We start from the raw sequence: 20,577 nt of genomic DNA, 5'->3' as shown, positions 1-20,577 counted from the left end.
GGGCTGGCAGTGCCACATCCCCGTTCCCGGGTGACACTGTCCCTGTGGGGGGGTGGCAGTGCCATGTCCCCGTGCCCGGGTGACACTGTCCCCATGGTGGGCTGGCAGTGCCACGTCCCCGTGCCCGGGTGACACTGTCCCCATGTTGGGGTGGCAGTGCCACGTCCCCGTGCCCGGGTGACACTGTCCCCATGGTGGGCTGGCAGTGCCACGTCCCCGTGCCCGGGTGACGCTGTCCCTGTGTTGGGGTGGCAGTGCCACATCCCCGTGCCCGGGTGACACTGTCCCCATGTTGGGGTGGCAGTGCCACGTCCCCGTGCCCGGGTGACACTGTCCCCATGTTGGGGTGGCAGTGCCACGTCCCCGTGCCCGGGTGACACTGTCCCCATGGTGGGCTGGCAGTGCCACGTCCCCGTGCCCGGGTGACACTGTCCCCAGGGGGTGGCAGTGCCATGTCCCCGTGCCCGGGTGACACTGTCCCCAGGGGGTGGCAGTGCCACGTCCCCGTGCCCGGGTGACGTCCCCGCTGTCCCCAGGAGTACGCGGGCAGCGGCTGGAACCTGAACGTGATGCCGGTGCTGCAGCAGTCGGTGCTGTGCCACATCAACGCCGACATCTCGGGCATGAAGGTGCCCTGGCTCTACGTGGGCATGGTGTTCTCAGCCTTCTGCTGGCACATCGAGGACCACTGGAGCTACTCCATCAACTACCTCCACTGGTGGGCACTGGGGGGCCAGGGGGGCCATTTTGGGGTGTTTGGGGGGCCAGGGGAGTGATTTTGGGGTGTTTGGGGGGACCAGGGGAGTGATTTTGGGGTGTTTGGGGGGACCAGGGAGTGACTTTGGGGTGTTTGGGGGGCATCTTAGGGGCCAGGGGAGCAATTTTGGGCGTTTGGGTGGCCACAGGGGCAACTTTGGGGTGTTTGGGGGGCATTTGGGGGGCTAGGGCAGTGACCTTGGGGTGTTTGGGGGTCCAGAGGGGCAACTTTGGGGTATTTGGGGGGCCAGGGGAGCAACTTCAGGGTATTTGGGGGGCCAGGGGAGCGACTTTGGGGTGTTTGGGTGGGATCAGGAGGTTTTTAAGGTGCAATCAGGACTTTTTTGGGGTGTCCATCCCCAGGGGTGAGCCCAAGACGTGGTACGGGGTGGGATCAGGAGGATTTTGGGGTGGGATCAGGAGGTTTTTGGGGTGAGATGATGAAGATTTAGGGTTGGGACCAGGAGGTTTTCAGGATGGGATCAGGAGGATTTTGGGGTGAAATCAGGACATTTTTGGGTTGGGATGATGAGGTTTTTGGGGTGGGATCAGGAGATTTTTGGGGTGTCCATCCCCAGGGGTGAGCCCAAGACGTGGTACGGGGTGGGATCAGGAGGATTTTGGGGTGGGATCAGGACATTTTTGGGGTGTCCATCCCCAGGGGTGAGCCCAAGACGTGGTACGGGGTGGGACCAGGATGATTTTGGGGTGGGATCAGGAGGATTTTGGGGTGGGATCAGGACATTTTTGGGGTGTCCATCCCCAGGGGTGAGCCCAAGACGTGGTACGGGGTGGGATCAGGAGGTTTTTGGGGTGGGATCAGGAGGATTTTGGGGTGGGATCAGGAGGATTTTGGGGTGGGATCAGGACATTTTTGGGGTGTCCATCCCCAGGGGTGAGCCCAAGACGTGGTACGGGGTGGGACCAGGAGGTTTTTGGGGTGGGATCAGTAGATTTTCAGGGTGGGATCAGGAGGTTTTTGGGGTGGGATCAGGAGGATTTTGGGGTGGGATCAGGAGGTTTTTGGGGTGGGATCAGGAGGTTTTTGGGGTGGGATCAGGCGGTTTTTGGGGTGTCCATCCCCAGGGGTGAGCCCAAGACGTGGTACGGGGTGGGACCAGGAGGATTTTGGGGTGGGATCAGGAGGATTTTGGGGTGGGATCAGGAGGTTTTTGGGGTGAGATGATGAAGATTTAGGGTTGGGACCAGGAGGTTTTCAGGATGGGATCAGGAGGTTTTTAGGGTGGGATCAGGAGGATTTTGGGGTGAAATCAGGACATTTTTGGGTTGGGATGATGAGGTTTTTGGGGTGGGATCAGGACATTTTTGGGGTGTCCATCCCCAGGGGTGAGCCCAAGACGTGGTACGGGGTCCCGTCGTTCGCGGCCGAGCACCTGGAGGAGGTGATGAAGAAGCTGACGCCGGAGCTGTTCGAGAGCCAGCCCGACCTCCTGCACCAGCTCGTCACCCTCATGAACCCCAACACCCTGATGGCCCACGGCGTCCCCGTGAGTTGGGGGGTGTCCCCCGGCCCCCCTGGAGCCTGTCACAGCCTGCTGAGCCCAGGTGTGAGCCCAGGTGTGTCCCCAGGTGGTCCGGACCAACCAATGCGCCGGCGAGTTCGTCATCACCTTCCCCCGCGCCTACCACAGCGGCTTCAACCAGGGCTACAACTTTGCCGAGGCTGTCAACTTCTGCACGGCCGACTGGGTGAGCTCTGGGGGCTCCAAAATACCCGGGGGGGGCAGGAAATATACCTGGGGGGGCAGGAAATATACCTGGGGGGGCAGGAAATATACCTGGGAGAGCAGGAAATGTAGCTCGGGGGGGCCGGAAATGTAGCTGGGGGGGCAGAAAATGTGCCTAGGGGGGCAGAAGATGTGCCTAGGTGGGTAGAAAATGTACCTAGGGGGTAGAAAATATACCTGGGGGGGTAGAAAATACACCTAGGGGGTAGAAAATATACCTGGGGGGGTAGAAAATACACCTAGGGGGCAGAAAATATACCTGGGAGGGCAGGAAATGTAGCTAGGGGGGCAGAAAATGTACCTGGGAGGGCAGGAAATGTAGCTAGGGGGGCAGGAAATGTGCCTAGGGTGTAGAAAATGTACCTGGGAGGGGAGAAAATGTAGCTAGGGAGGCAGAAAATATACCTGGGAGGGGAGAAAATATATCTGGGGGGGTAGAAAATGTACCTAGGGGTAGAAAATATACCTGGGGGGGCAGGAAATGTACCTGGGGGAACACAAAAATACCTGGGGGCACAGAAAGTACCTGGGGGGTGCACAGAATATCCAGGGAAAATCAAAAAAAAAAAAAAAAAAAACTGGAGGAATGAGGAAAAAAAAACCCCAAAATCTTAAGGGAAACAATAAAATGTGCAATAAAAGGAACCAAAAAAGGCCTGAAGGGAACCCCCAGAAACTCCAGGCTGTGTTGAGGGGTACAGGGTGTGGAGTCCCTGAAGTTTGGGGGTGGCCAGCCGGGTTCAGAGCTGTGTTTAGGGGTTCCCTCAGATTTTGGGGACCCCCCTGACCCCCCCATCCCGTGCAGCTCCCCGCGGGCAGGCAGTGCATCGAGCACTACCCAGTTCAGGGACTCACTTCCCAGTTTGACTATTCCCAGTTTGAGGGTTCCCAGTTTGAGGGCTCAGCCCAGCCGGGTTCAGAGCTGTGTTTAGGGGTTCCCCCAGATTTTGGGGACCCCCCTGACCCCCCCATCCCCTGCAGCGCATCGAGCACTGCCCAGTTCAGGGACTCACAGGGGTTCCCAGTTTGAGAGTTCCCAGTTTGAGTATTCCCAGTTTGAGGGTTCCCAGTTTGAGGGCTCAGCCCAGCCGGGTTCAGGACTGCCTTTAGGGGTTCCCCCCAGATTTTGGGGACCCCCCTGACCCCCCCATCCCCTGCAGCTCCCCGCGGGCAGGCAGTGCATCGAGCACTACCCAGTTCAGGGACTCACTTCCCAGTTTGAGTATTCCCAGTTTGAGAGTTCCCAGTTTGCAGGCTCAGCCCAGCCGGGTTCAGGGCTGTGTTTAGGGGTTCCCCCAGATTTTGGGGACCCCCCTGACCCCCCCATCCCGTGCAGCTCCCCGCGGGCAGGCAGTGCATCGAGCACTACCGCCGCCTGCGCCGTTACTGCGTCTTCTCGCACGAGGAGCTGATCTGCAAGATGGCCGCGAGCCCCGAGAAGCTGGACCTGAACCTGGCGGCCGCCGTGCACAAGGAGATGTTCGTGCTCGTGCAGGAGGAGCGCAAGCTGCGCAAGGCCCTGCTGGAGAAGGTGGGGGCACCCCAAAAAATTGGGGGCTGGGGGGGCGCCCCGAGAGACGGAGGGGTGAGGATGGGGAGGGGGAACTGCAGGGGTGGGGGTGTGGTTGTGTCACGCTCGGGGGGTGGTGGAGGGGTTGGGGCACCCCAAAAGTTCTGGGGAAGGGGTGAGGGTTGTGTTTGTGCCTCCTTCAGGGGGTTATGGGGGTGTTAGGGGCACCCCAAAATCTCTGGGAGGGGGTGAGGGTTGTGTTTGTGCCACCCTTAGGGGGTTATGGGGGTGTTAGGGGCACCCCAAAAGTTCTGGGGAAGGGGTGAGGGTTGTGTTTGTGCCTTAGGGGATTATGGGGCACCCCAAAAGCTCTGGGATGGGGTGAGGGTTGTGTTTGTGCCACCCTTAGGGGATTATGGGGCACCCCAAAATCTCTGGGAAGGGTGAGGGTTGTGTTTGTGCCACCCTTAGGGGGTGTTAGGGGCACCCCAAAAGCTCTGGGAAGGGGGAGGGTTGTGTTTGTGCCACCCTTAGGGGGTGTTAGGGGCACCCCAAAAGCTCTGGGAAGGGTGAGGGTTGTGTTTGTGCCACCCTTAGGGGGTGTTAGGGGCACCCCAAAAGCTCTGGGATGGGGTGAGGGTTGTGTTTGTGCCTCCTTCAGGGGGTTATGGGGGTGTTAGGGGCACCCCAAAATCTCTGGGATGGGGTGAGGGTTGTGTTTGTGCCACCCTTAGGGGTATTAGGGGCACCCCAAAAGTTCTTGGGAGGGGGTGAGGGTTGTGTTTGTGCTGCCTTTAGGGGGTTATGGGGGTGTTAGGGGCACCCCAAAAGTTCTGGGGAGGGGGTGAGGGTTGTGTTTGTGCCACCCTTAGGGGGTATTAAGAGCACCCCAAAATCTCTGGGGAGGGGTGAGGGTTGTGTTTGTGTGACCCTTAGGGGGTTATGTGGGGGTTAGGGCACCCCAAAATCTCTGTGAAGGGGTGAGCGTTGTGTTTGTGCCCTCAGGGGTTTTAGGGGTTAGGGGCACCCCAAAAGTTCTGGGGAGGGGGTGAGGGTTGTGTTTGTGCCACCCTTAGGGGGTTATGGGGGTGCTGGGGGCACCCCAAAATCTCCATGGGGGGGGTCTGATGTCCATTTTTTGGCCCCCCCAGGGCATCACAGAGACAGAGCAGGAAGGGTTGGAGCTGCAGGGGAAAATCTGAGGGAATTTTTATCCCTCTCAGGGCATCATGGAGGAATTGGAGGTGCTGTGGGCACCCCAAAATCTCCACGGGGGGGGTCTGATGTCCGTTTTTTGGCCCCCAGGGCATCACGGAGACAGAGCAGGAAGGGTTGGAGCTGCAGGGGAAAATCTGAGGGAATTTTTATCCCTCTCAGGGCATCATGGAGGAATTGGAGGTGCTGTGGGCACCCCAAAATCTCCATGTGGGGGTTCCGATGTCTGTGTTTTTTGCCCCCCAGGACATCACGGAGACAGAGCAGGAATGCAGGGGGGGATCTGACAGAATTTTTATCCCAGTCACAGCATCAGGAAGGGATTGTGGGCGCTGTGGGCACCCCAAAATCTCCACGGGGGGGGTCTGATGTCCGTTTTTTGGCCCCCCCAGGGCATCATGGAGGCAGAGCAGGAAGGGTTGGAGCTGCAGGGGAAAATCTGAGGGAATTTTTATCCCTCTCAGGGGATCATAAAGGAATTGTGGGTGCTGTGGGCACCCCAAAATCTCCATGGGGGGGGCCCGGTGTCCAGTTCTTGCACCCCCCAGGACATCACGGAGGCAGAGCAGGAATGTAGGGAGGGATGCGACAGAATTTTTATCCCAGTCACAGCATCAGGAAGGGATTGTGGGTGCTGTGGGCACCCCAAAATCTCCACGGGGGGGGTCTGATGTCCAATTTTTGGCCCCCCCAGGACATCACAGAGACAGAGCAGGAATGTAGGGAGGGATGCGACAGAATTTTTATCGCAGTCACAGCATCATGGAGGAATTGTGGGTGCTGTGGGCACCCCAAAATCTCCACGGGGGGGGTCTGATGTCCGTTTTTTGGCCCCCCCAGGGCATCACGGAGGCGGAGCGCGAGGCCTTCGAGCTGCTGCCCGACGACGAGCGGCAGTGTGACAAGTGCAAGACCACGTGTTTCCTGTCAGCCCTGGCCTGCTACGACTGTCCCCAGGGCCTCGTCTGCCTCTACCACATGGACGACCTCTGCAAGTGCCCCCGCAGCAAGCAGTACCTCAGGTGGGGGGCTGGGGGGCTTGGGGGGGCTGGGAGAGGGGGTTGGAGGGGTGGGAGAGGGGTTTGGGAGGGTTTGAATGGGGTTGGAGGGGTGGGAGAGGGGTTTGAATGGGGTTTGGGGGCTGGGAGAGGGGTTTGAATGGGGTTTGGGGGGGTGGAAGAGGGGGTTGGGGACTGGGAGATGGATTTTGGGGGATGGGAGGGGGGTTTGGGGGAGTTTGAATGGGGTTTGGGGGGTGGGAGAGCAGTTTGGGGGGGTTGAATGGGGTTTGGGGGGGTTGAATGGGGTTTGAGGGGGTGGAAGAGGGCTTTGGGGGGTTGGGACGAGGGTTTGGGGCATTGGGACAGGGGTTTGGGGACTGGGAGAGGGGGTTGGGGGGATTTGAATGTGGGGTTTGGGGGATTGGGAGAGGGGTTTGGAAGGCTTGGAAAGGTGTTGGGGGTGCTGGGAGAGGGTTTGGGGGGGATTGGGAAGGGGTTTGGGGGCTGGGAGATGGGTTTGGGGGGTTGGGATGGGGTTTGGGGGCTGGGAGATGGGTTTGGGGGGTTGGGATGGGGTTTGGGGGCTGGGAGATGGGTTTGGGGTTGGGATGGGGTTTGGGGGGCTGGTGTGCACATCCTATAATGGGATGTGGGGACGTTTCAGGGGGGCTGGAGGTCTCAGTGGGCCCCTGGAAAGGGACGTGGGGATGGTTTTGGGGGGCTGGGGACCAGGATGTGCCCATGGGGGTGGTTTGGGGGGGTCTGTGAGATTTGGGATGGTTTTGGGGGGCTGGGGACTTGGATGTGCCCTTGGGGGGGACATGGGGGTGGTTTGGGGGGGGATCTGTGAGATTTCAGGTGGGTTTTGGGACCCTTGTTGTGACCTTGGGCACACACACGGGGTTGAGCTGGGGGTCCGTGGGTCCTGGTGTGACCCTGGATGAAGTCCTGGCTGTGTTTTGGGGGTGCTGAAGATCTCGGGGTGTCCCTGGGGTGGGGTGGGGGGGGGGACACAGCCACAACCTGGGGTCTCACCTCTGCCAATTTGGGGCGTCTCTCTACCCCTCACCAGCCCAGAATCCACCCCCCATACCCCATGAGCTCAGCCTGGGGGTCCTGTTTGTACATTTTGGGGGGGTGGTGGGTGCACGGGGGGGCTCCCAGTGACCCCCAGTGCCCCCCAGGTACCGCTACACCCTGGACGAGCTGCCGGCCATGCTGCACAAGCTCAAGGTGCGCGCCGAGTCCTTCGACACCTGGGCCAACAAGGTGCGCATCGCCCTCGAGGTGGAGGACGGCCGCAAGCGCAGTGAGTGGGGGTCCCGGGTGGGGGTTTGGGGGGCTCTAAAGGGGGGGTTTGGGGGCTCAGAGCTCAGCCCTGACCCCCTGGCTGTGCCCGGCCAGCGCTGGAGGAGCTGCGGGCGCTGGAGTCGGAGGCGAGGGAGCGCAAGTTCCCCGAGAACGAGCTGCTGCACCGCCTCAAGGGCTGCCTGGGCCAGGCCGAGCGCTGCGTGTCCGAGGCCCTGGGGCTCATCAGCTCCCAGGAGACCGGGTGAGTGTCCCCAGAGTGTCCCCAGAGTGTCCCCAGCAGCTCAGTGTCACCATCATGGGGCGCTCTCCCTGTGTGTCCAGCCCGAGTCTCAACGTGCTCAGTTTGCTGTCCCTGTTGTGCTTCTCGGTGTCCCTGTCCTGTCCCCTGTGGGTCCTGGACACTCCTGTGTCCCTGTCCTGTCCCCTGTCCATCTTGGACACTCCTGTGTCCCTGTCCTGTCCCTAGGGACACTGGACAAATTTGTGTCCCCATTCTGTTCCCTGTAGACCTTCCATCAGTCCCCGTGTCCCCATCCCTGTCCCTGTGTCCCCTCGGTGTCCCAGCAGTGCCCCTGTCCCCTCCCTGTCCCCTCAGTGTCCCCTCGGTGTCCCAGCAGTGCCGCTGTCCCCTCCCTGTCCCCTCAGTGTCCCCTCAGTGTCCCCTCGGTGTCCCAGCAGTGCCCCTGTCCCCTCCCTGTCCCCTCAGTGTCCCCTCGGTGTCCCAGCAGTGCCCCTGTCCCCTCAGTGTCCCCTCAGTGTCCCCTCGGTGTCCCAGCAGTGCCCCTGTCCCCTCCCTGTCCCCTCAGTGTCCCCTCGGTGTCCCAGCAGTGCCCCTGTCCCCTCCCTGTCCCCTCCCTGTCCCCTCAGTGTTCCAGCAGTGCTGCTGTCCCCTCGGTGTCCCCTCGGTGTCCCCTCGGTGTCCCCTGGGTGTCCCAGCAGTGCCACTGTCCCCACAGGGTCCCTGTCCCCTCGGTGTCCCCTCGGTGTCCCCTGGTGTCCCAGCAGGGTCCCTGTCCCCTCGGTGTCCCCTCGGTGTCCCCTGGTGTCCCCTGGTGTCCCAGCAGGGTCCCTGTCCCCTCCGTGTCCCCTCGGTGTCCCAGCAGTGCCGCTGTCCCCGCAGGGTCCCCGCGCCGGCGCTGACGGTGGAGGAGCTGCGGGCGTTCCTGGAGCAGATGAACCAACTGCCCTGTGTCATGCACCAGATCGGGGACGTGCAGGTGCCACGGGGTCACACGCTGTCCCTTGGTGTCACACGCTGTCCCAGGGGTGTCACACAGTGTCCCAGGAGTGTCACACGGTGTCCCAGGGGTGTCACACGGTGTCCCTTGGTGTCACACAGTGTCCCAGGAGTGTCACACAGTGTCCCTTGGTGTCACACGCTGTCCCAGGGGTGTCACACCTTGTCCCTTGGTGTCACACGCTGTCCCAAGGGTGTCACACAGTGTCCCCGAGGTGTCTCAGGAGTGTCACACAGTGTTCTAGGAGTGTCCCAGTGTCCCGGGGGTGTCCCAGCGGTGTCACAGTGTTCTAGGAGTGTCCCAGGGGTGTCACACAGTGTCCCAGTGCTGTCCCTCTGTGTCCTGGCAGTGTCACATGATGTCCCGGGGGTGTCACACAGTGTCCCAGTGCTGTCCCTCTGTGTCCTGGCAGTGTCACATGATGTCCCGGGGGTGTCACACAGTGTCCCAGTGCTGTCCCTCTGCGTCCCAGTGGTGTCACACCTTGTCCCAGCGGTGTCACAGTGTTCTAGGAGTGTCCTGGGGGTGTCCTAGTGCTGTCCCTCTGTGTCCCAGCAGTGTCACAGTGTTCTAGGAGTGTCCCAGTGGTGTCACAGTGTTCTAGGAGTGTCCTGGGGGTGTCCTAGTGCTGTCCCTCTGTGTCCCAGCAGTGTCACAGTGTCCCAGGGGTGTCCCAGTGGTGTCACACAGTGTCCCAGTGCTGTCCCTCTGCGTCCCAGTGGTGTCACACCTTGTCCCAGCGGTGTCACAGTGTTCTAGGAGTGTCTCAGGGGTGTCCCAGTGCTGTCCCTCTGTGTCCCAGCGGTGTCACAGTGTTATAGGAGTGTCCCAGTGGTGTCCCAGTGCTGTCCCTCTGTGTCCCAGCGGTGTCACACAGTGTCCCAGGGGTGTCCCAGTGCTGTCCCTCTGCGTCCCAGTGGTGTCACACCTTGTCCCAGCGGTGTCACAGTGTTCTAGGAGTGTCCTGGGGGTGTCCTAGTGCTGTCCCTCTGTGTCCCAGCAGTGTCACAGTGTTCTAGGAGTGTCCCAGTGGTGTCACAGTGTTCTAGGAGTGTCCTGGGGGTGTCCCAGTGCTGTCCCTCTGTGTCCCAACGGTGTCACAGTGTCCCAGGGGTGTCCCAGTGCTGTCCCTCTGTGTCCCAACGGTGTCACAGTGTCCCAGGGGTGTCCCAGTGCTGTCCCTCTGTGTCCTGGCGGTGTCACACCGTGTCCCAGCGGTGTCACAGTGTTCTAGGAGTGTCTCAGGGGTGTCCCAGTGCTGTCCCTCTGTGTCCCAGCGGTGTCACACAGTGTCCCAGGGGTGTCCCAGTGCTGTCCCTCTGTGTCCCAGCGGTGTCACAGTGTTATAGGAGTGTCCCAGTGGTGTCACACCTTGTCCCAGCGGTGTCACAGTGTTATAGGAGTGTCCCAGTGGTGTCCCAGTGCTGTCCCTCTGTGTCCCAGCGGTGTCACACAGTGTCCCAGGGGTGTCCCAGCAGTGTCACACAGTATCCTAGCAGTGTCCCTCTGTGTCCCACCGTGTCCCACGGCCGTCCCTGTCCCCGTGTCCCCGCGCAGGCGCTGCTGGAGCGGGTGGAAGCGTTCCAGGCGGAGGCGCGGGCGGCGCTGGACGTGCCCCCCCCGGGCCCGGGGGCTCTGCAGGAGCTGCTGGAGCGGGGGGCCCGCCTGGGCGTCGAGGTGCCCGAGGGCCGGCGGCTGGAGCGGCAGCTGGCCCAGGCCGCGTGGCTGGAGGAGGTGACGGCCACCCTGCGCTCCCCGCGGGCCCGCGTGCCCCTGCCCGTCATGCGCGGCCTCATCCAGGCCGGCCGCACCGTGGCCCCCAGCCCCGCCGTGGACGTGGCCATGGCCGAGCTGCAGGAGCTGCTGACCATCGCCCAGCGCTGGGAGGAGAAGGCTCAGATGTGCCTCGAGGCCAGGTCAGCGGGAGGGACCCCTCCCCAGGGGGAGCTGGGGGGTTGGGGGCTGCACCTCAGAGGGGAGAGGGGGCTGGGGGTGCAGCCTGTGTCCCCTGGGTGGGGATAGAAAGGGGCTGGGGGCTGCCCTTGACATGTCTGTGTGGGAAATAAAGGGGCTGGGGGCTGCCCTTGACATGTCTGTGTGGGAAATAAAGGGGCTGGGGGCTGCCCCTTGTGTCTCTCATGGGTTATAAAGGGGCTGGGGGCTGCCCCTCGTGTCTCTCATGGGTTATAAAGGGGCTGGGGGCCACCCCTCATGGCTTTGAGGGGACAGAAAGGGGCTGGGGGCTGCCCTTGACGTGTCTGTGTGGGAAATAAAGGGGCTGGGGGCTGCCCCTCATGTCTCTCAAGGGTTATAAAGAGGCTGGGGGCTGCCCCTCATGGCTTTGGGGGGACAGAAAGGGGCTGGGGGCTCCAGTACAAGGCTTTAAAGGGGCTGGGGGCTGCCCCTCATGGCTTTGGGGGGATAGAAAGGCGCTGGGGGCTCCAGCACATGGCTTTAAAGGGTCTGGGGGCTGCCCCTCATGTCTCTCAAGGGTTTTAAAGGGTCTGGGGGCTGCCCCTCCTGTGTCTGTGTGGGAAATAAAGGGGCTGGGGGCTGCTCCCCACGTGCCCAGGAAGGGATAAAGGGGCTGGGGGTGACTGTGGGGAGGGGGATGAAGGTTTGGGGTTCGGCCACTCCTCAGAGGTTCCTGCCCTGGGTCTGGGGGTGTCGGGGGGGGATCTCTGGGGGTCTCGGGGGGGTCTCGGGGTCCCTGGCTCTGACCCCCCCCGCAGGCAGAAGCACCCCCCGGCCACGCTGGCCGCCATCATCAAGGAGGCCGAGAACATCCCGGCGCTGCTGCCCAACATCCAGGCCCTGAAGGAGGCCCTGGGCAAGGCCCGCGCCTGGATCGCCGACGTTGAGGAGATCCAGGTGGGCTCTGCGCCCCCACCACCCCCCCAGGGGGGCTTGGGACCCCCTGGGACCCCTCGCTGCACACCCCTGAATGCCTGGGCTGAACCCTTGGTCATCCTTGTGTCCTTGTCCTGGCCCCGTGGACACTGGGACACCTCCATGTCCCTGTCCCCATGGATCCTGGGCATGGCACATCCTCGTCCTGTCCCCATGGACAGTGAACCTGTGTCCCCATCCTGTCCCCATGGACACTGGATACTTTTTTGTCCCTGCCATGGACCCTGGACACTCCTGTGTCCCCATCCTGTTCCCCCCTGGACATCTCCATGTCCTTGTCCCCATGGATCTCCCATTTGCCACCATGTCCCCATCCCATCCTGTCCCTGTCGCCATGATCCCATCCTGTCCCTGTCCCATCCCTGTCCCTGCTGCCACCATGTCCCCATCCTGTCCCATCCCTGTCCCTGCCATGTCCCTGCCACTGTGACCCCATCCCTGTCCCTGCCACCATGTCCCCATCCCTGTCCCTGCTGCCACCATGTCCCCACCATGTCCCCATCCCTGTCCCTGCCACCATGTCCCCACAATGTCCCCATCCCTGTCCCTGCCACCATGTCCCCATCCCTGTCCCTGCTGCCACCATGACCCCACCATGTCCCCATCCCTGTTCCTGCTGCCACCATGTCCCCATCCTGTCCCATCCCTGTCCCTGCCATGTCTCTGCCACTGTGACCCCATCCCTGTCCCTGCCACCATGTCCCCGTCCCTGTCCCTGCTGCCACCATGTCCCCATCTTGTCCCATCCCTGTCCCTGCCACCACGTCCCCATCCCTGTCCCTGCCACCATGTCCCCACCAAGACCTCACCCTGTCCCTGCCACCATGTCCCCACCATGTCCCCATCCCTGTCACCACGTCCCCACCAAGACCTCACCCTGTCCCTCCCACATCCCCACCCACCCCCACATCCCCCTCTCACCCCATTCCCGTCCCCCACGTGTCCCCACACCACCCCGCCTGACCCCGTGTCCCCCCAGAACGGTGACCACTACCCGTGCCTGGACGACCTGGAGGGGCTGGTGGCCGTGGGCCGGGACTTGCCGGTGCGGCTGGAGGAGCTGCGGCAGCTCGAGGTGCAGGTGGGCACCGCGCACTCCTGGCGGGACAAGGCCTCCCGCACCTTCCTCAAGAAGAACTCCTGCTACACCCTGCTCGAGGTGGGTCTGAGGGGGGGGCTCTGGGGTGGTTTTTTTTTGGGGGGGGGTCCTGGCAGGGCGCTGACCCCCCCTCGGTGTCCCCCAGGTGCTGTGTCCCTGCGCCGACGCCGGCTCAGACAGCAGCAAGAGGCTCAAGTGGCGGCAGGAGCCGGGGTTGTACCGGCTGGACGCCGAGAGCTTGGGGCTGTCGGCGCAGGACCTGCGGGACCCCGGTGCTGTGGTGAGGAGTGGGGGGTGTGGGGGGCACCCCGGGACCCCCAGCGCTGGCACTGCTCCTGTCCCTGCTGTCCCCACCCCAGGATTGGGGTGTTTGGGACATCCGACCTCGATTCCTGTCACTGCTGACGTTCCTTACTGCCCTTAGATTGTGGGGTTTAGTTGTTCGGGGTGGGGCACACCCTGTGACCCCCAACTCTATCCCCTCTCACCCCCCCCTGCTTCTCCCCCACCCCAGATTTTGGCATTCAAGGGTTTGGGGTGGGGGGCACCCACATTTCCCCCAATCCCTGTCCCCTCTCACACCCCTGCTGTCCTCACCCCAGATCTTAGTGTTCAGGGGTTTGGGGTGGGGGGATTTCCCCAATCCCTGTCCCCTCTCAAACCCCTCACATCCCCAAATCATGGCATTCAAGGCTTTGGGGTGGGGGGCACCCACATTTCCCCAATCCTTGTTCCTTCTCACACCCCTCAGCTCCCCAGATTTTGGCATTGAAGGGTTTGGGGTGGGGGGCACCCACATTTCCCCAATCCCTGTCCCCTCTCACATCCCTCAGCTCTCCAAATCATGGCATTCAAGGGTTTGGGGTGGGGAGCACCCACATTTCCCCAATCGTTGTCCCCTCTCACCCCTCTGCTGTCCTCACCCCAGATCTTGGTGTTCAGGGGTTTGGGGTGGGGGGCACTCACATTTCCCCAATCCTTGTTCCTTCTCACACCCCTCAGCTCCCCAGATTTTGGCATTCAAGGGTTTGGGGTGGGGGGCACCCACGTTTCCCCAATCCTTGTCCCACCTCACACCCCTCACGTCCCCAAATCGTGGCATTGAAGGGTTTGGGGTGGGGGGCACCCACGTTTCCCCAATCCTTGTTCCTTCTCACACCCCTCAGCTCCCCAGATTTTGGCATTGAAGGTTTTGGGGTGGGGGGCACCCACGTTTCCCCAATCCCTGTCCCCTCTCACACCCCCCTCTCCCTCCCCCAGATCGTGGCGTTCAAGGAGGGCGAGCAGAAGGAGAAGGAGGGCATGCTGCGGCTCCGCCACGCCAACGCCCAGAAAGCCGCGCCACCTCTGCCAGGCCCGGGGCCACCATCCTGCGTGTGCGGGCAACCGGCGGGGCCGGGCATGCTGCAGTGCCAGCTCTGCCGGGACTGGTTCCACGGCTCCTGCGTGGCCTGGCCCCGCCTGGGCGCCCAGAAGCCCTCGCCGGCCTGGTGGGAGTGGGACGCCAAGTTCCTGTGCCCGCTGTGCCAGCGCTCGCGGCGGCCGCGCCTCGAGACCATCCTGGCGCTGCTGGTGGCCCTGCAGAAGCTGCCGGTGCGGTTGCCCGAGGGCGAGGCCCTGCAGTGCCTCACCGAGCGGGCCATCACCTGGCAGGACCGTGCCCGCCAGCTCCTGGCCTCGCCCGAGGTGGCCGGGCCCCTGGAGCGCCTGGCGGCCCTGCGGCACCGGCTGCACGGGGACAGCGACGGCGCCCTGCGCGAGGCCAGCCGCAACGAGCAGACCAAGGTGGGCATCGGGGGCGTTTGGGGGAGTTACGGGGGTTTGGGGGGATTTGTGGGGGGTTTGGGGGAATTTGTGGGGGGTCTGGGGAGATTTAGAGGGAATTTGGGGTGTCAGGGCCCCGTGCGAGGCCAGCTGCAACGAGCAGACCAAGGTGGGCATCAGGGGGGTTTGGGGGGAATTATGGGGGGTTTGGGGGAATTTGTGGAGATTTGGGGGGAATTTGGTGTGGCAAGCCCCTGTGCAAGGCCAGCCACAACGAGCAGACCAAGGTGGAAGGGTCTAGGGGGCAATGCGGAGGTGTGGGGCAGGTTTTGGGGCTCCAGGGCAGGTCTGGGGGTTATGGGGTGGTTTTGGGGCTGGGGGAGGCTGAGCCCCCCAGAAAACCTTCCCTCCGTCCCCCCCCAGGTGTCGGTGGAGAACGGGGACGCCCCCAGCCCGGAGAAGAACGGGCCCCTGCCCTCGGGTGAGTGGGATCGGGGCCTCGGGGACCCGCTGGGATCCAGCAGATCCCACTGGGGAGGGACACAGGGGTCCGGGGATCCCCCGGATCCCTGGTGAGCTCAGCGGGGCTGGGGGGTCCTGTGGATCTGTGGGGGTCCCTGCAGTGTCCCCATGTCCCTGTGGTGTCCCCACAATGTCCCCTCAGTGTCCCCGCACAGCTGGAGGTGCTGAGCACACACTGTGTCCCCATGATGTCCCCACAATGTCCCCATGTCCCTGCAGAGCTGGAGGCGCTGAGCACACTGTGTCCCCGTGCCCCTGTGGTGTCCCCACCATGTCCCCACCATGTCCCTATGTCCCCTGTGTCCCCACAATGTCATGTGGTGTCCCCACAACATCCCCACACTGTCCCTGCAGAACTGGAGGTGCTGAGCACACTGTCCCCATGTCCCTGTGGTGTCCCCATGATGTCCTGTGGTGTCCCCACCATGTCCCCATGTCCCTGTGGTGTCCCCACCATGTCCCCATGTCCCCGCAGAGCTGGAGGCGCTGAGCACACCCTATGTCCCCATGTCCCTGTGTCCCCATGTCCCTGTGGTGTCCCCACCATCTCCCTGTGGTGTCCCCACGGTGTCCCCATGTCCCCGCAGAGCTGGAGGCGCTGAACGCACCCTGTGTCCCTATGTCCCCATGATGTCCTCACCATGTCCCCATGTCCCTGTGGTGTCCCCACGATGTCGTGTGGTGTCCCCACCATGTCCCTGTGGTGTCCCCACGGTGTCCCCATGTCCCCGCAGAGCTGGAGGCATTGAGCATGGTGCTGAGCCACGGCAGCAGGGGCCAGTGCTGGAGCTGGCCGAGGGGACACGCTGTGTCCCTGTGGTGTCCTCACCACGTCCCCATGTCCCTGTGGTGTCCCCACAATGTCCTGTGGTGTCCCCACCATGTCCCCATGTCCCTGTGGTGTCCCCACCATGTCCCCACCATGTCCCCATGTCCCCACAGAGCTGGAGGCGCTGAGCCACAGCGGCAGGGGCCGGTGCTGGAGCTGGCTGAGGAGACACGCTGTGTCCCTGTGGTGTCCTCACCACGTCCCCATGTCCCTGTGGTGTCCCCACCATGTCCCCACGATGTCCCCATGTCCCCGCAGAGCTGGAGGCGCTGAGCGCGGCGCTGCCGCGGCTGCAGGGGCCGGTGCTGGAGCTGGCCGAGGGCACGCGGCGGCCGCTGGAGGAGCTGATGATGGAGGGGGACCTGCTGGAGGTGACGCTGGACGAGGCCCAGAGCATCTGGCGGCTGCTGCAGGCCACGCGCCCGCCCCCGCTGGCCCTGTTCCGTCTGCTGCTCGAGGTACGGGCACCCCAAAACTGCCCGGGGACCCCAAACTGCCCTGGGGTACAGAGCACACCCCCAAACCTCCCTGGGGTACAGAGCACACCCCCAAAACTGCCCCAGATACCCCCAAAACTGCCCGGGACCCCAAACCTCCCTGGGGTACAGAACAGACCCCCAAAACTGCCCCAGACACCCCCAAACCTCCCTGGGGTACAGAGCACACCCCCAAAACTGCCTGGGGACCCCAAACCTCCTTGGGGTACAGAGCACACCCCCAAAACTGCCCCAGACACCCCCAAAACCATCCTGGGGTACAGAACAAACCCCCAAAACTACCTGGGGACCCCAAAACCTCTCTGGGTTAGAGAACACCCCCCCAGAACTGCCCCAGACACCCCCAAAACCTCCCTGGGGTACAGAACAAACCCACAAAACTGTCTGGGGACCCCAAACCTCCTTGGGGTACAGAGCACACCCCCAAAACTGCCCCAGACACCCCCAAAACTGCTGGGGGACCCCAAACCTCCCTGGGGTACAGAGCACACCCCAAAACTGCCTGGGGACCCCAAAACCTCTCTGGGTTAGAGAACACCCCCCCAAGACTGCCTCAGAGTCCCCCAAACCCTTCCTGGGGACTCAAGACCCCCCAGAACTGCCCCAGACACCCCCAAAACCTCCCTGGGGTACAGAACAAACCCACAAAACTGCCTGGGGACCCCAAACTCTCCCTAGGGACTCAGAACCCCCCAAACTGACCCAGAACCCCCCAAACCTTCCCCAGGGGTACAGAACCCTCGTGCCCTCTTCCTCATGGTGGGGCTCCCCAAAATCCCCTCTGGCGACCCCAAAACTCTCCCCATTCCCTTTCTTTACCCCTTCCCACCAACTCCTCGGGGTGAGGACCCCCAAAACTCTTTTTAGAGACCCCCCCCAAATCCCTCCTTCCACTGCTGTTTCACCACCTCCCCCCGCCCTGGGCACCCCAAACCCGTCTTGCCCAGCCCCTCCACTCCCAATTTTGGGGTGGCTGATGGGGTGTCCCCCCCCCCCCCCAAAAAACTCCAGCTGGAGCAGGCGGAGCGTCGGGGGGCTCGAGCCCGCGGCCGTGACCCCGAGAGGCGCCGGAAGCGCCGGGCAGAGCGGGGGCACCTCCCCTCCCTGGCCAAGGAGGAGCTGGAGCCAAAGAGGAGTCGGGGTCCTGAGGGGGGGGACCCCCGGGACAGCCCCACACCCGGCCCCCAGACCCCGGGGGTGAGCGCAGGGGGGGGTTTGTGGGGTACAGAAGGGGTTAATGGGGGGATTGTGGGGTATAGAGGGGGTTAATGGGGCACAAAGGGGGTTCATGGGGGATTGTGGGGTACAGAAGGGTTAATGGGGGGATTGTGGGGTACAGAAGGGGTTAATGGGGGGATTATGGGGTATAGAGGGGGTTAATGGGGCACAAAGGGGGTTCATGGGGGGATTGTGGGGTACAGAAGGGGTTAATGGGGGGGTTATGGGGTATAGAGGGGGTTAATGGGGGGCTTATGGGGCACAAAGGGGGTTAATGGGTCACAGAGGGGGTTCATGGGGGGTTATGGGGTACAGAAGGGGTTAATGGGGCACAGAGGGAGTTAATAAGGGGATTGTGAGGTAGAGAAGGGGGTAATGGGGGTGTTATGGGGTATAGAGGGGGTTAATGGGGGGATTGTGGGGTACAGAGGAGGTTAATGGGGGTTATGGGGTTCAGAAGGGGTTAATGGGGGTTTATAGTGTACAGAGGGGGTTAAGGGGGGGGTTATGGGGTACAGAAAGGGTTAATGGGGGGATTATGGAGTAAGAGTGGTCCAGGATGAAAATTTGGGAATTTATGGGGTACAAGGGTGAGTTACGGGGTGGGATTATGGGGTGAGAGGGGTCCAGGATGAAAATTTGGGTATTTATGGGGTACAGGGGTGAGTTACGGGGTGGAATTCTGGGGTGAAAGGGGTCCAGGATGAAAATTTGGGAATTTTGGGGTACAGGGGTGAGTTACGGGATGGGATTATGGGGTGGAGCCTTTGGGGGGGGGGTTCCCCCAAAACCAGGGCTCAATGGGGTTGCTTATGGGGTGCAGTAATTTTGGGGCTGTCCCCCCCCCCCCAACCCTGTTCCCCTGTACCCCAAACCCCCCAGGACTCGTGACGTGGAGCCCCCAGCTCGGACGGACGCGGCTGACACGGTGGGGATGGACTGGGGGGGGCCACCCCGGGCCTCCCCCCCAACCCTGAGACCCCCCCCAAACCTCCCCAATTTGGGGTGAGGGGGGGAGGAGGAGGGGGGGGGTCTCCCCTTCCCCTCCCCCCCCCCAGCGATGTAATTATTTGAGTTGTTTCTTTTGTATCGTTCAGCCCCGGGGGGGGGGGGGGGGGGTTGGGTGGGCCACACACACAGCTGGGGGGTCCCCCCCAAAATGGGGAGGGGGGGGGCCCCAACCAGCACAGCAGGGCCAGCCCCCCCCCCCAACCACCACCACCCCTCCCCCACCGGGTTTTTTATAGGATTGGGGGGGTGGGGGCGGGGGAGGGGACGGATTTGGGGTCCCCCTGCCCCCCCTCCCCCCCCCCCCGCCGACACTAACAAGTCTCGAGCTCTTTGGGGCGGGGGCAGGGGGGGCCTTATTTTATTGTATTATGATTTTTTTTTATTATTATTAAACTTTGGAGGTTAAAAGGGGAGGTCTGAGGTTATTGGGGGGGGGTCTGGATTTGGGGAGGGGTCAGGGTTATTGTGAGGGGTTGAGGTTTTGGGGGGTTCAGGGATTTTGGGGGTTCAGGGTTATTGAGTTCAGGGGTTTTGGGGGGTTTGGGTTTTTTGGGGTTCACGATTTTGGGGGTTTGGGTTATTGGGGAGTTCGGGATTTGGGGGTCCAGGATTTTGGTAGGATTGGGGTTTGGGGGGTCCAGGATTTTGAGGGGTTTAGGGTTTTTTGAGACTTAGGAATTTTGCGGGATTCAGGGTTTCCGAGGGTTCAGGATTTTGGGGGGGGTTCAGGGGTTTTTGGGGTTCAGGATTTTTAAAGATTCAGGGTTTCAGAGGGTTCAGGATTTTGGAGGTTCAGGGTTTTGGGGGGTTCGGGTTTCAGAGGGTTCAGGAATTTGGGGAGTTTGGGATTTCGGGTTTCAGGATTTTTGGGGATTCAGGGTTTCAGAGGGTTCAGGATTTGGGGAGTTCAGGGTTTTAGGGGGGTTCGGGGTTTAGGGGTTTTGGGGGTTCAGGTTTTTTTGGGGTTCAGGGGTTTGGGAGGTTCGGGTTTGGATTTTTGGGGGTTTTAGGGGTCCAGGGTTTTGGGGGGTTCAGGATTTGGGGGGTTCGGGTTTCAGAGGGTTCAGGATTTTGGGGAGTTTGGGATTTGGGGGGTTCAGGATTTTTGGGGTTCAGGATTTTTGGGAGTTCAGGGTTTTTGGGGGTTCGGGTTTTTGGGGGTTCAGGATTTGGGGGTTCGGGTTTTGGGGGGTTCAGGGTTTTGGGGGTTTTTGGGGGTTCAGGGTTTTTGGGGGGTTCGTGTTTTTGGGGGTTCAGGGTTTTTGGGAGGTTCGGGTTTTTGGGGGTTCAGGATTTGGGTGGTTCGGGTTTTTGGGGGTTTTGGGGGGTCAGGTATTTGGGGCATTCGGGTTTTTGGGGGTTCAGATATTTGGGGCGTTCAGGTTTTTGGGGGTTCAGGGTTTTTGGGGGTTCAGGTTTTTTGGGGGTTCAGGGTTTTTGGAGGTTCAGGTATTTGGGGCGTTCAGGTTTTTGGGGGTTCAGGGTTTTTGGGGGTTCAGGGTTTTTGGAGGTTCAGGTATTTGGGGCGTTCGGGTTTTTGGGGGTTCGGTTTTTTGGGGGTTCAGGGTTTTTGGGGGTTCAGGATTTGGGTGGTTCGGGTTTTTGGGGGTTCGGGTTTTTGGGGGTTCAGGATTTGAGGGGGTTCAGGGTTTTTGGGGGGTTCAGGATTTGAGGGGGTTCAGGGTTTTTGGGGGGTTCAGGATTTGAGGGGGTTCGGGTTTTGGGGGGTTTTGGGGGTTCGGGTTTTTGGGGGGTTCAGGATTTGAGGGGGTTCAGGGTTTTTGGGGGGTTCAGGATTTGAGGGGTTCGGGTTTTTGGGGGGTTTTGGGGGTTTTTTGGGGGTTCGAACTCCCCGCGCAGCCTCGTGGGGGCGCTCGCGGTGCCGCCTCCCCATTGGCCGCCGGCTCCACCAATGGGCGCGCGCGAGGGGCGGGGCTGGGGGGGCGCG

The 20,577-nt window shown here is 62.0% G+C and overlaps 1 protein-coding gene across 3 annotated transcripts in view; it reads left to right on the top strand.

Moving 5' to 3' along the window:
- Window positions 1-19,040, top strand: part of KDM5C (lysine demethylase 5C) — a 31,162-nt gene extending 12,122 nt beyond the window's left edge. For all 3 annotated transcript variants that reach the window (XM_053968107.1, XM_053968105.1, XM_053968106.1), the window contains 17 exons: window positions 537-718; window positions 2,102-2,264; window positions 2,347-2,466; window positions 3,841-4,035; window positions 6,070-6,251; window positions 7,415-7,539; window positions 7,635-7,782; window positions 8,662-8,758; window positions 10,337-10,695; window positions 11,512-11,650; window positions 12,669-12,848; window positions 12,934-13,068; window positions 14,049-14,573; window positions 14,976-15,033; window positions 16,162-16,361; window positions 17,412-17,597; window positions 18,501-19,040. In XM_053968107.1, coding sequence (XP_053824082.1) covers window positions 537-718; window positions 2,102-2,264; window positions 2,347-2,466; window positions 3,841-4,035; window positions 6,070-6,251; window positions 7,415-7,539; window positions 7,635-7,782; window positions 8,662-8,758; window positions 10,337-10,695; window positions 11,512-11,650; window positions 12,669-12,848; window positions 12,934-13,068; window positions 14,049-14,573; window positions 14,976-15,033; window positions 16,162-16,361; window positions 17,412-17,597; window positions 18,501-18,509 — 3,003 coding nt within the window. In that variant the 3' untranslated portion in view covers window positions 18,510-19,040. The remainder of the gene's footprint in view (window positions 1-536; window positions 719-2,101; window positions 2,265-2,346; window positions 2,467-3,840; window positions 4,036-6,069; window positions 6,252-7,414; window positions 7,540-7,634; window positions 7,783-8,661; window positions 8,759-10,336; window positions 10,696-11,511; window positions 11,651-12,668; window positions 12,849-12,933; window positions 13,069-14,048; window positions 14,574-14,975; window positions 15,034-16,161; window positions 16,362-17,411; window positions 17,598-18,500) is intronic.
- The last annotated feature ends 1,537 nt before the right edge of the window (window positions 19,041-20,577 follow it).

The sequence above is a fragment of the Vidua chalybeata genome, chromosome 32 (genome assembly GCF_026979565.1).
Source record: "Vidua chalybeata isolate OUT-0048 chromosome 32, bVidCha1 merged haplotype, whole genome shotgun sequence".
Classification (NCBI taxonomy): Eukaryota; Metazoa; Chordata; class Aves; order Passeriformes; family Viduidae; genus Vidua; species Vidua chalybeata.
Note: the sequence above shows the minus strand (reverse complement) of the source record. Positions and strands in the feature narration are given on the sequence as shown.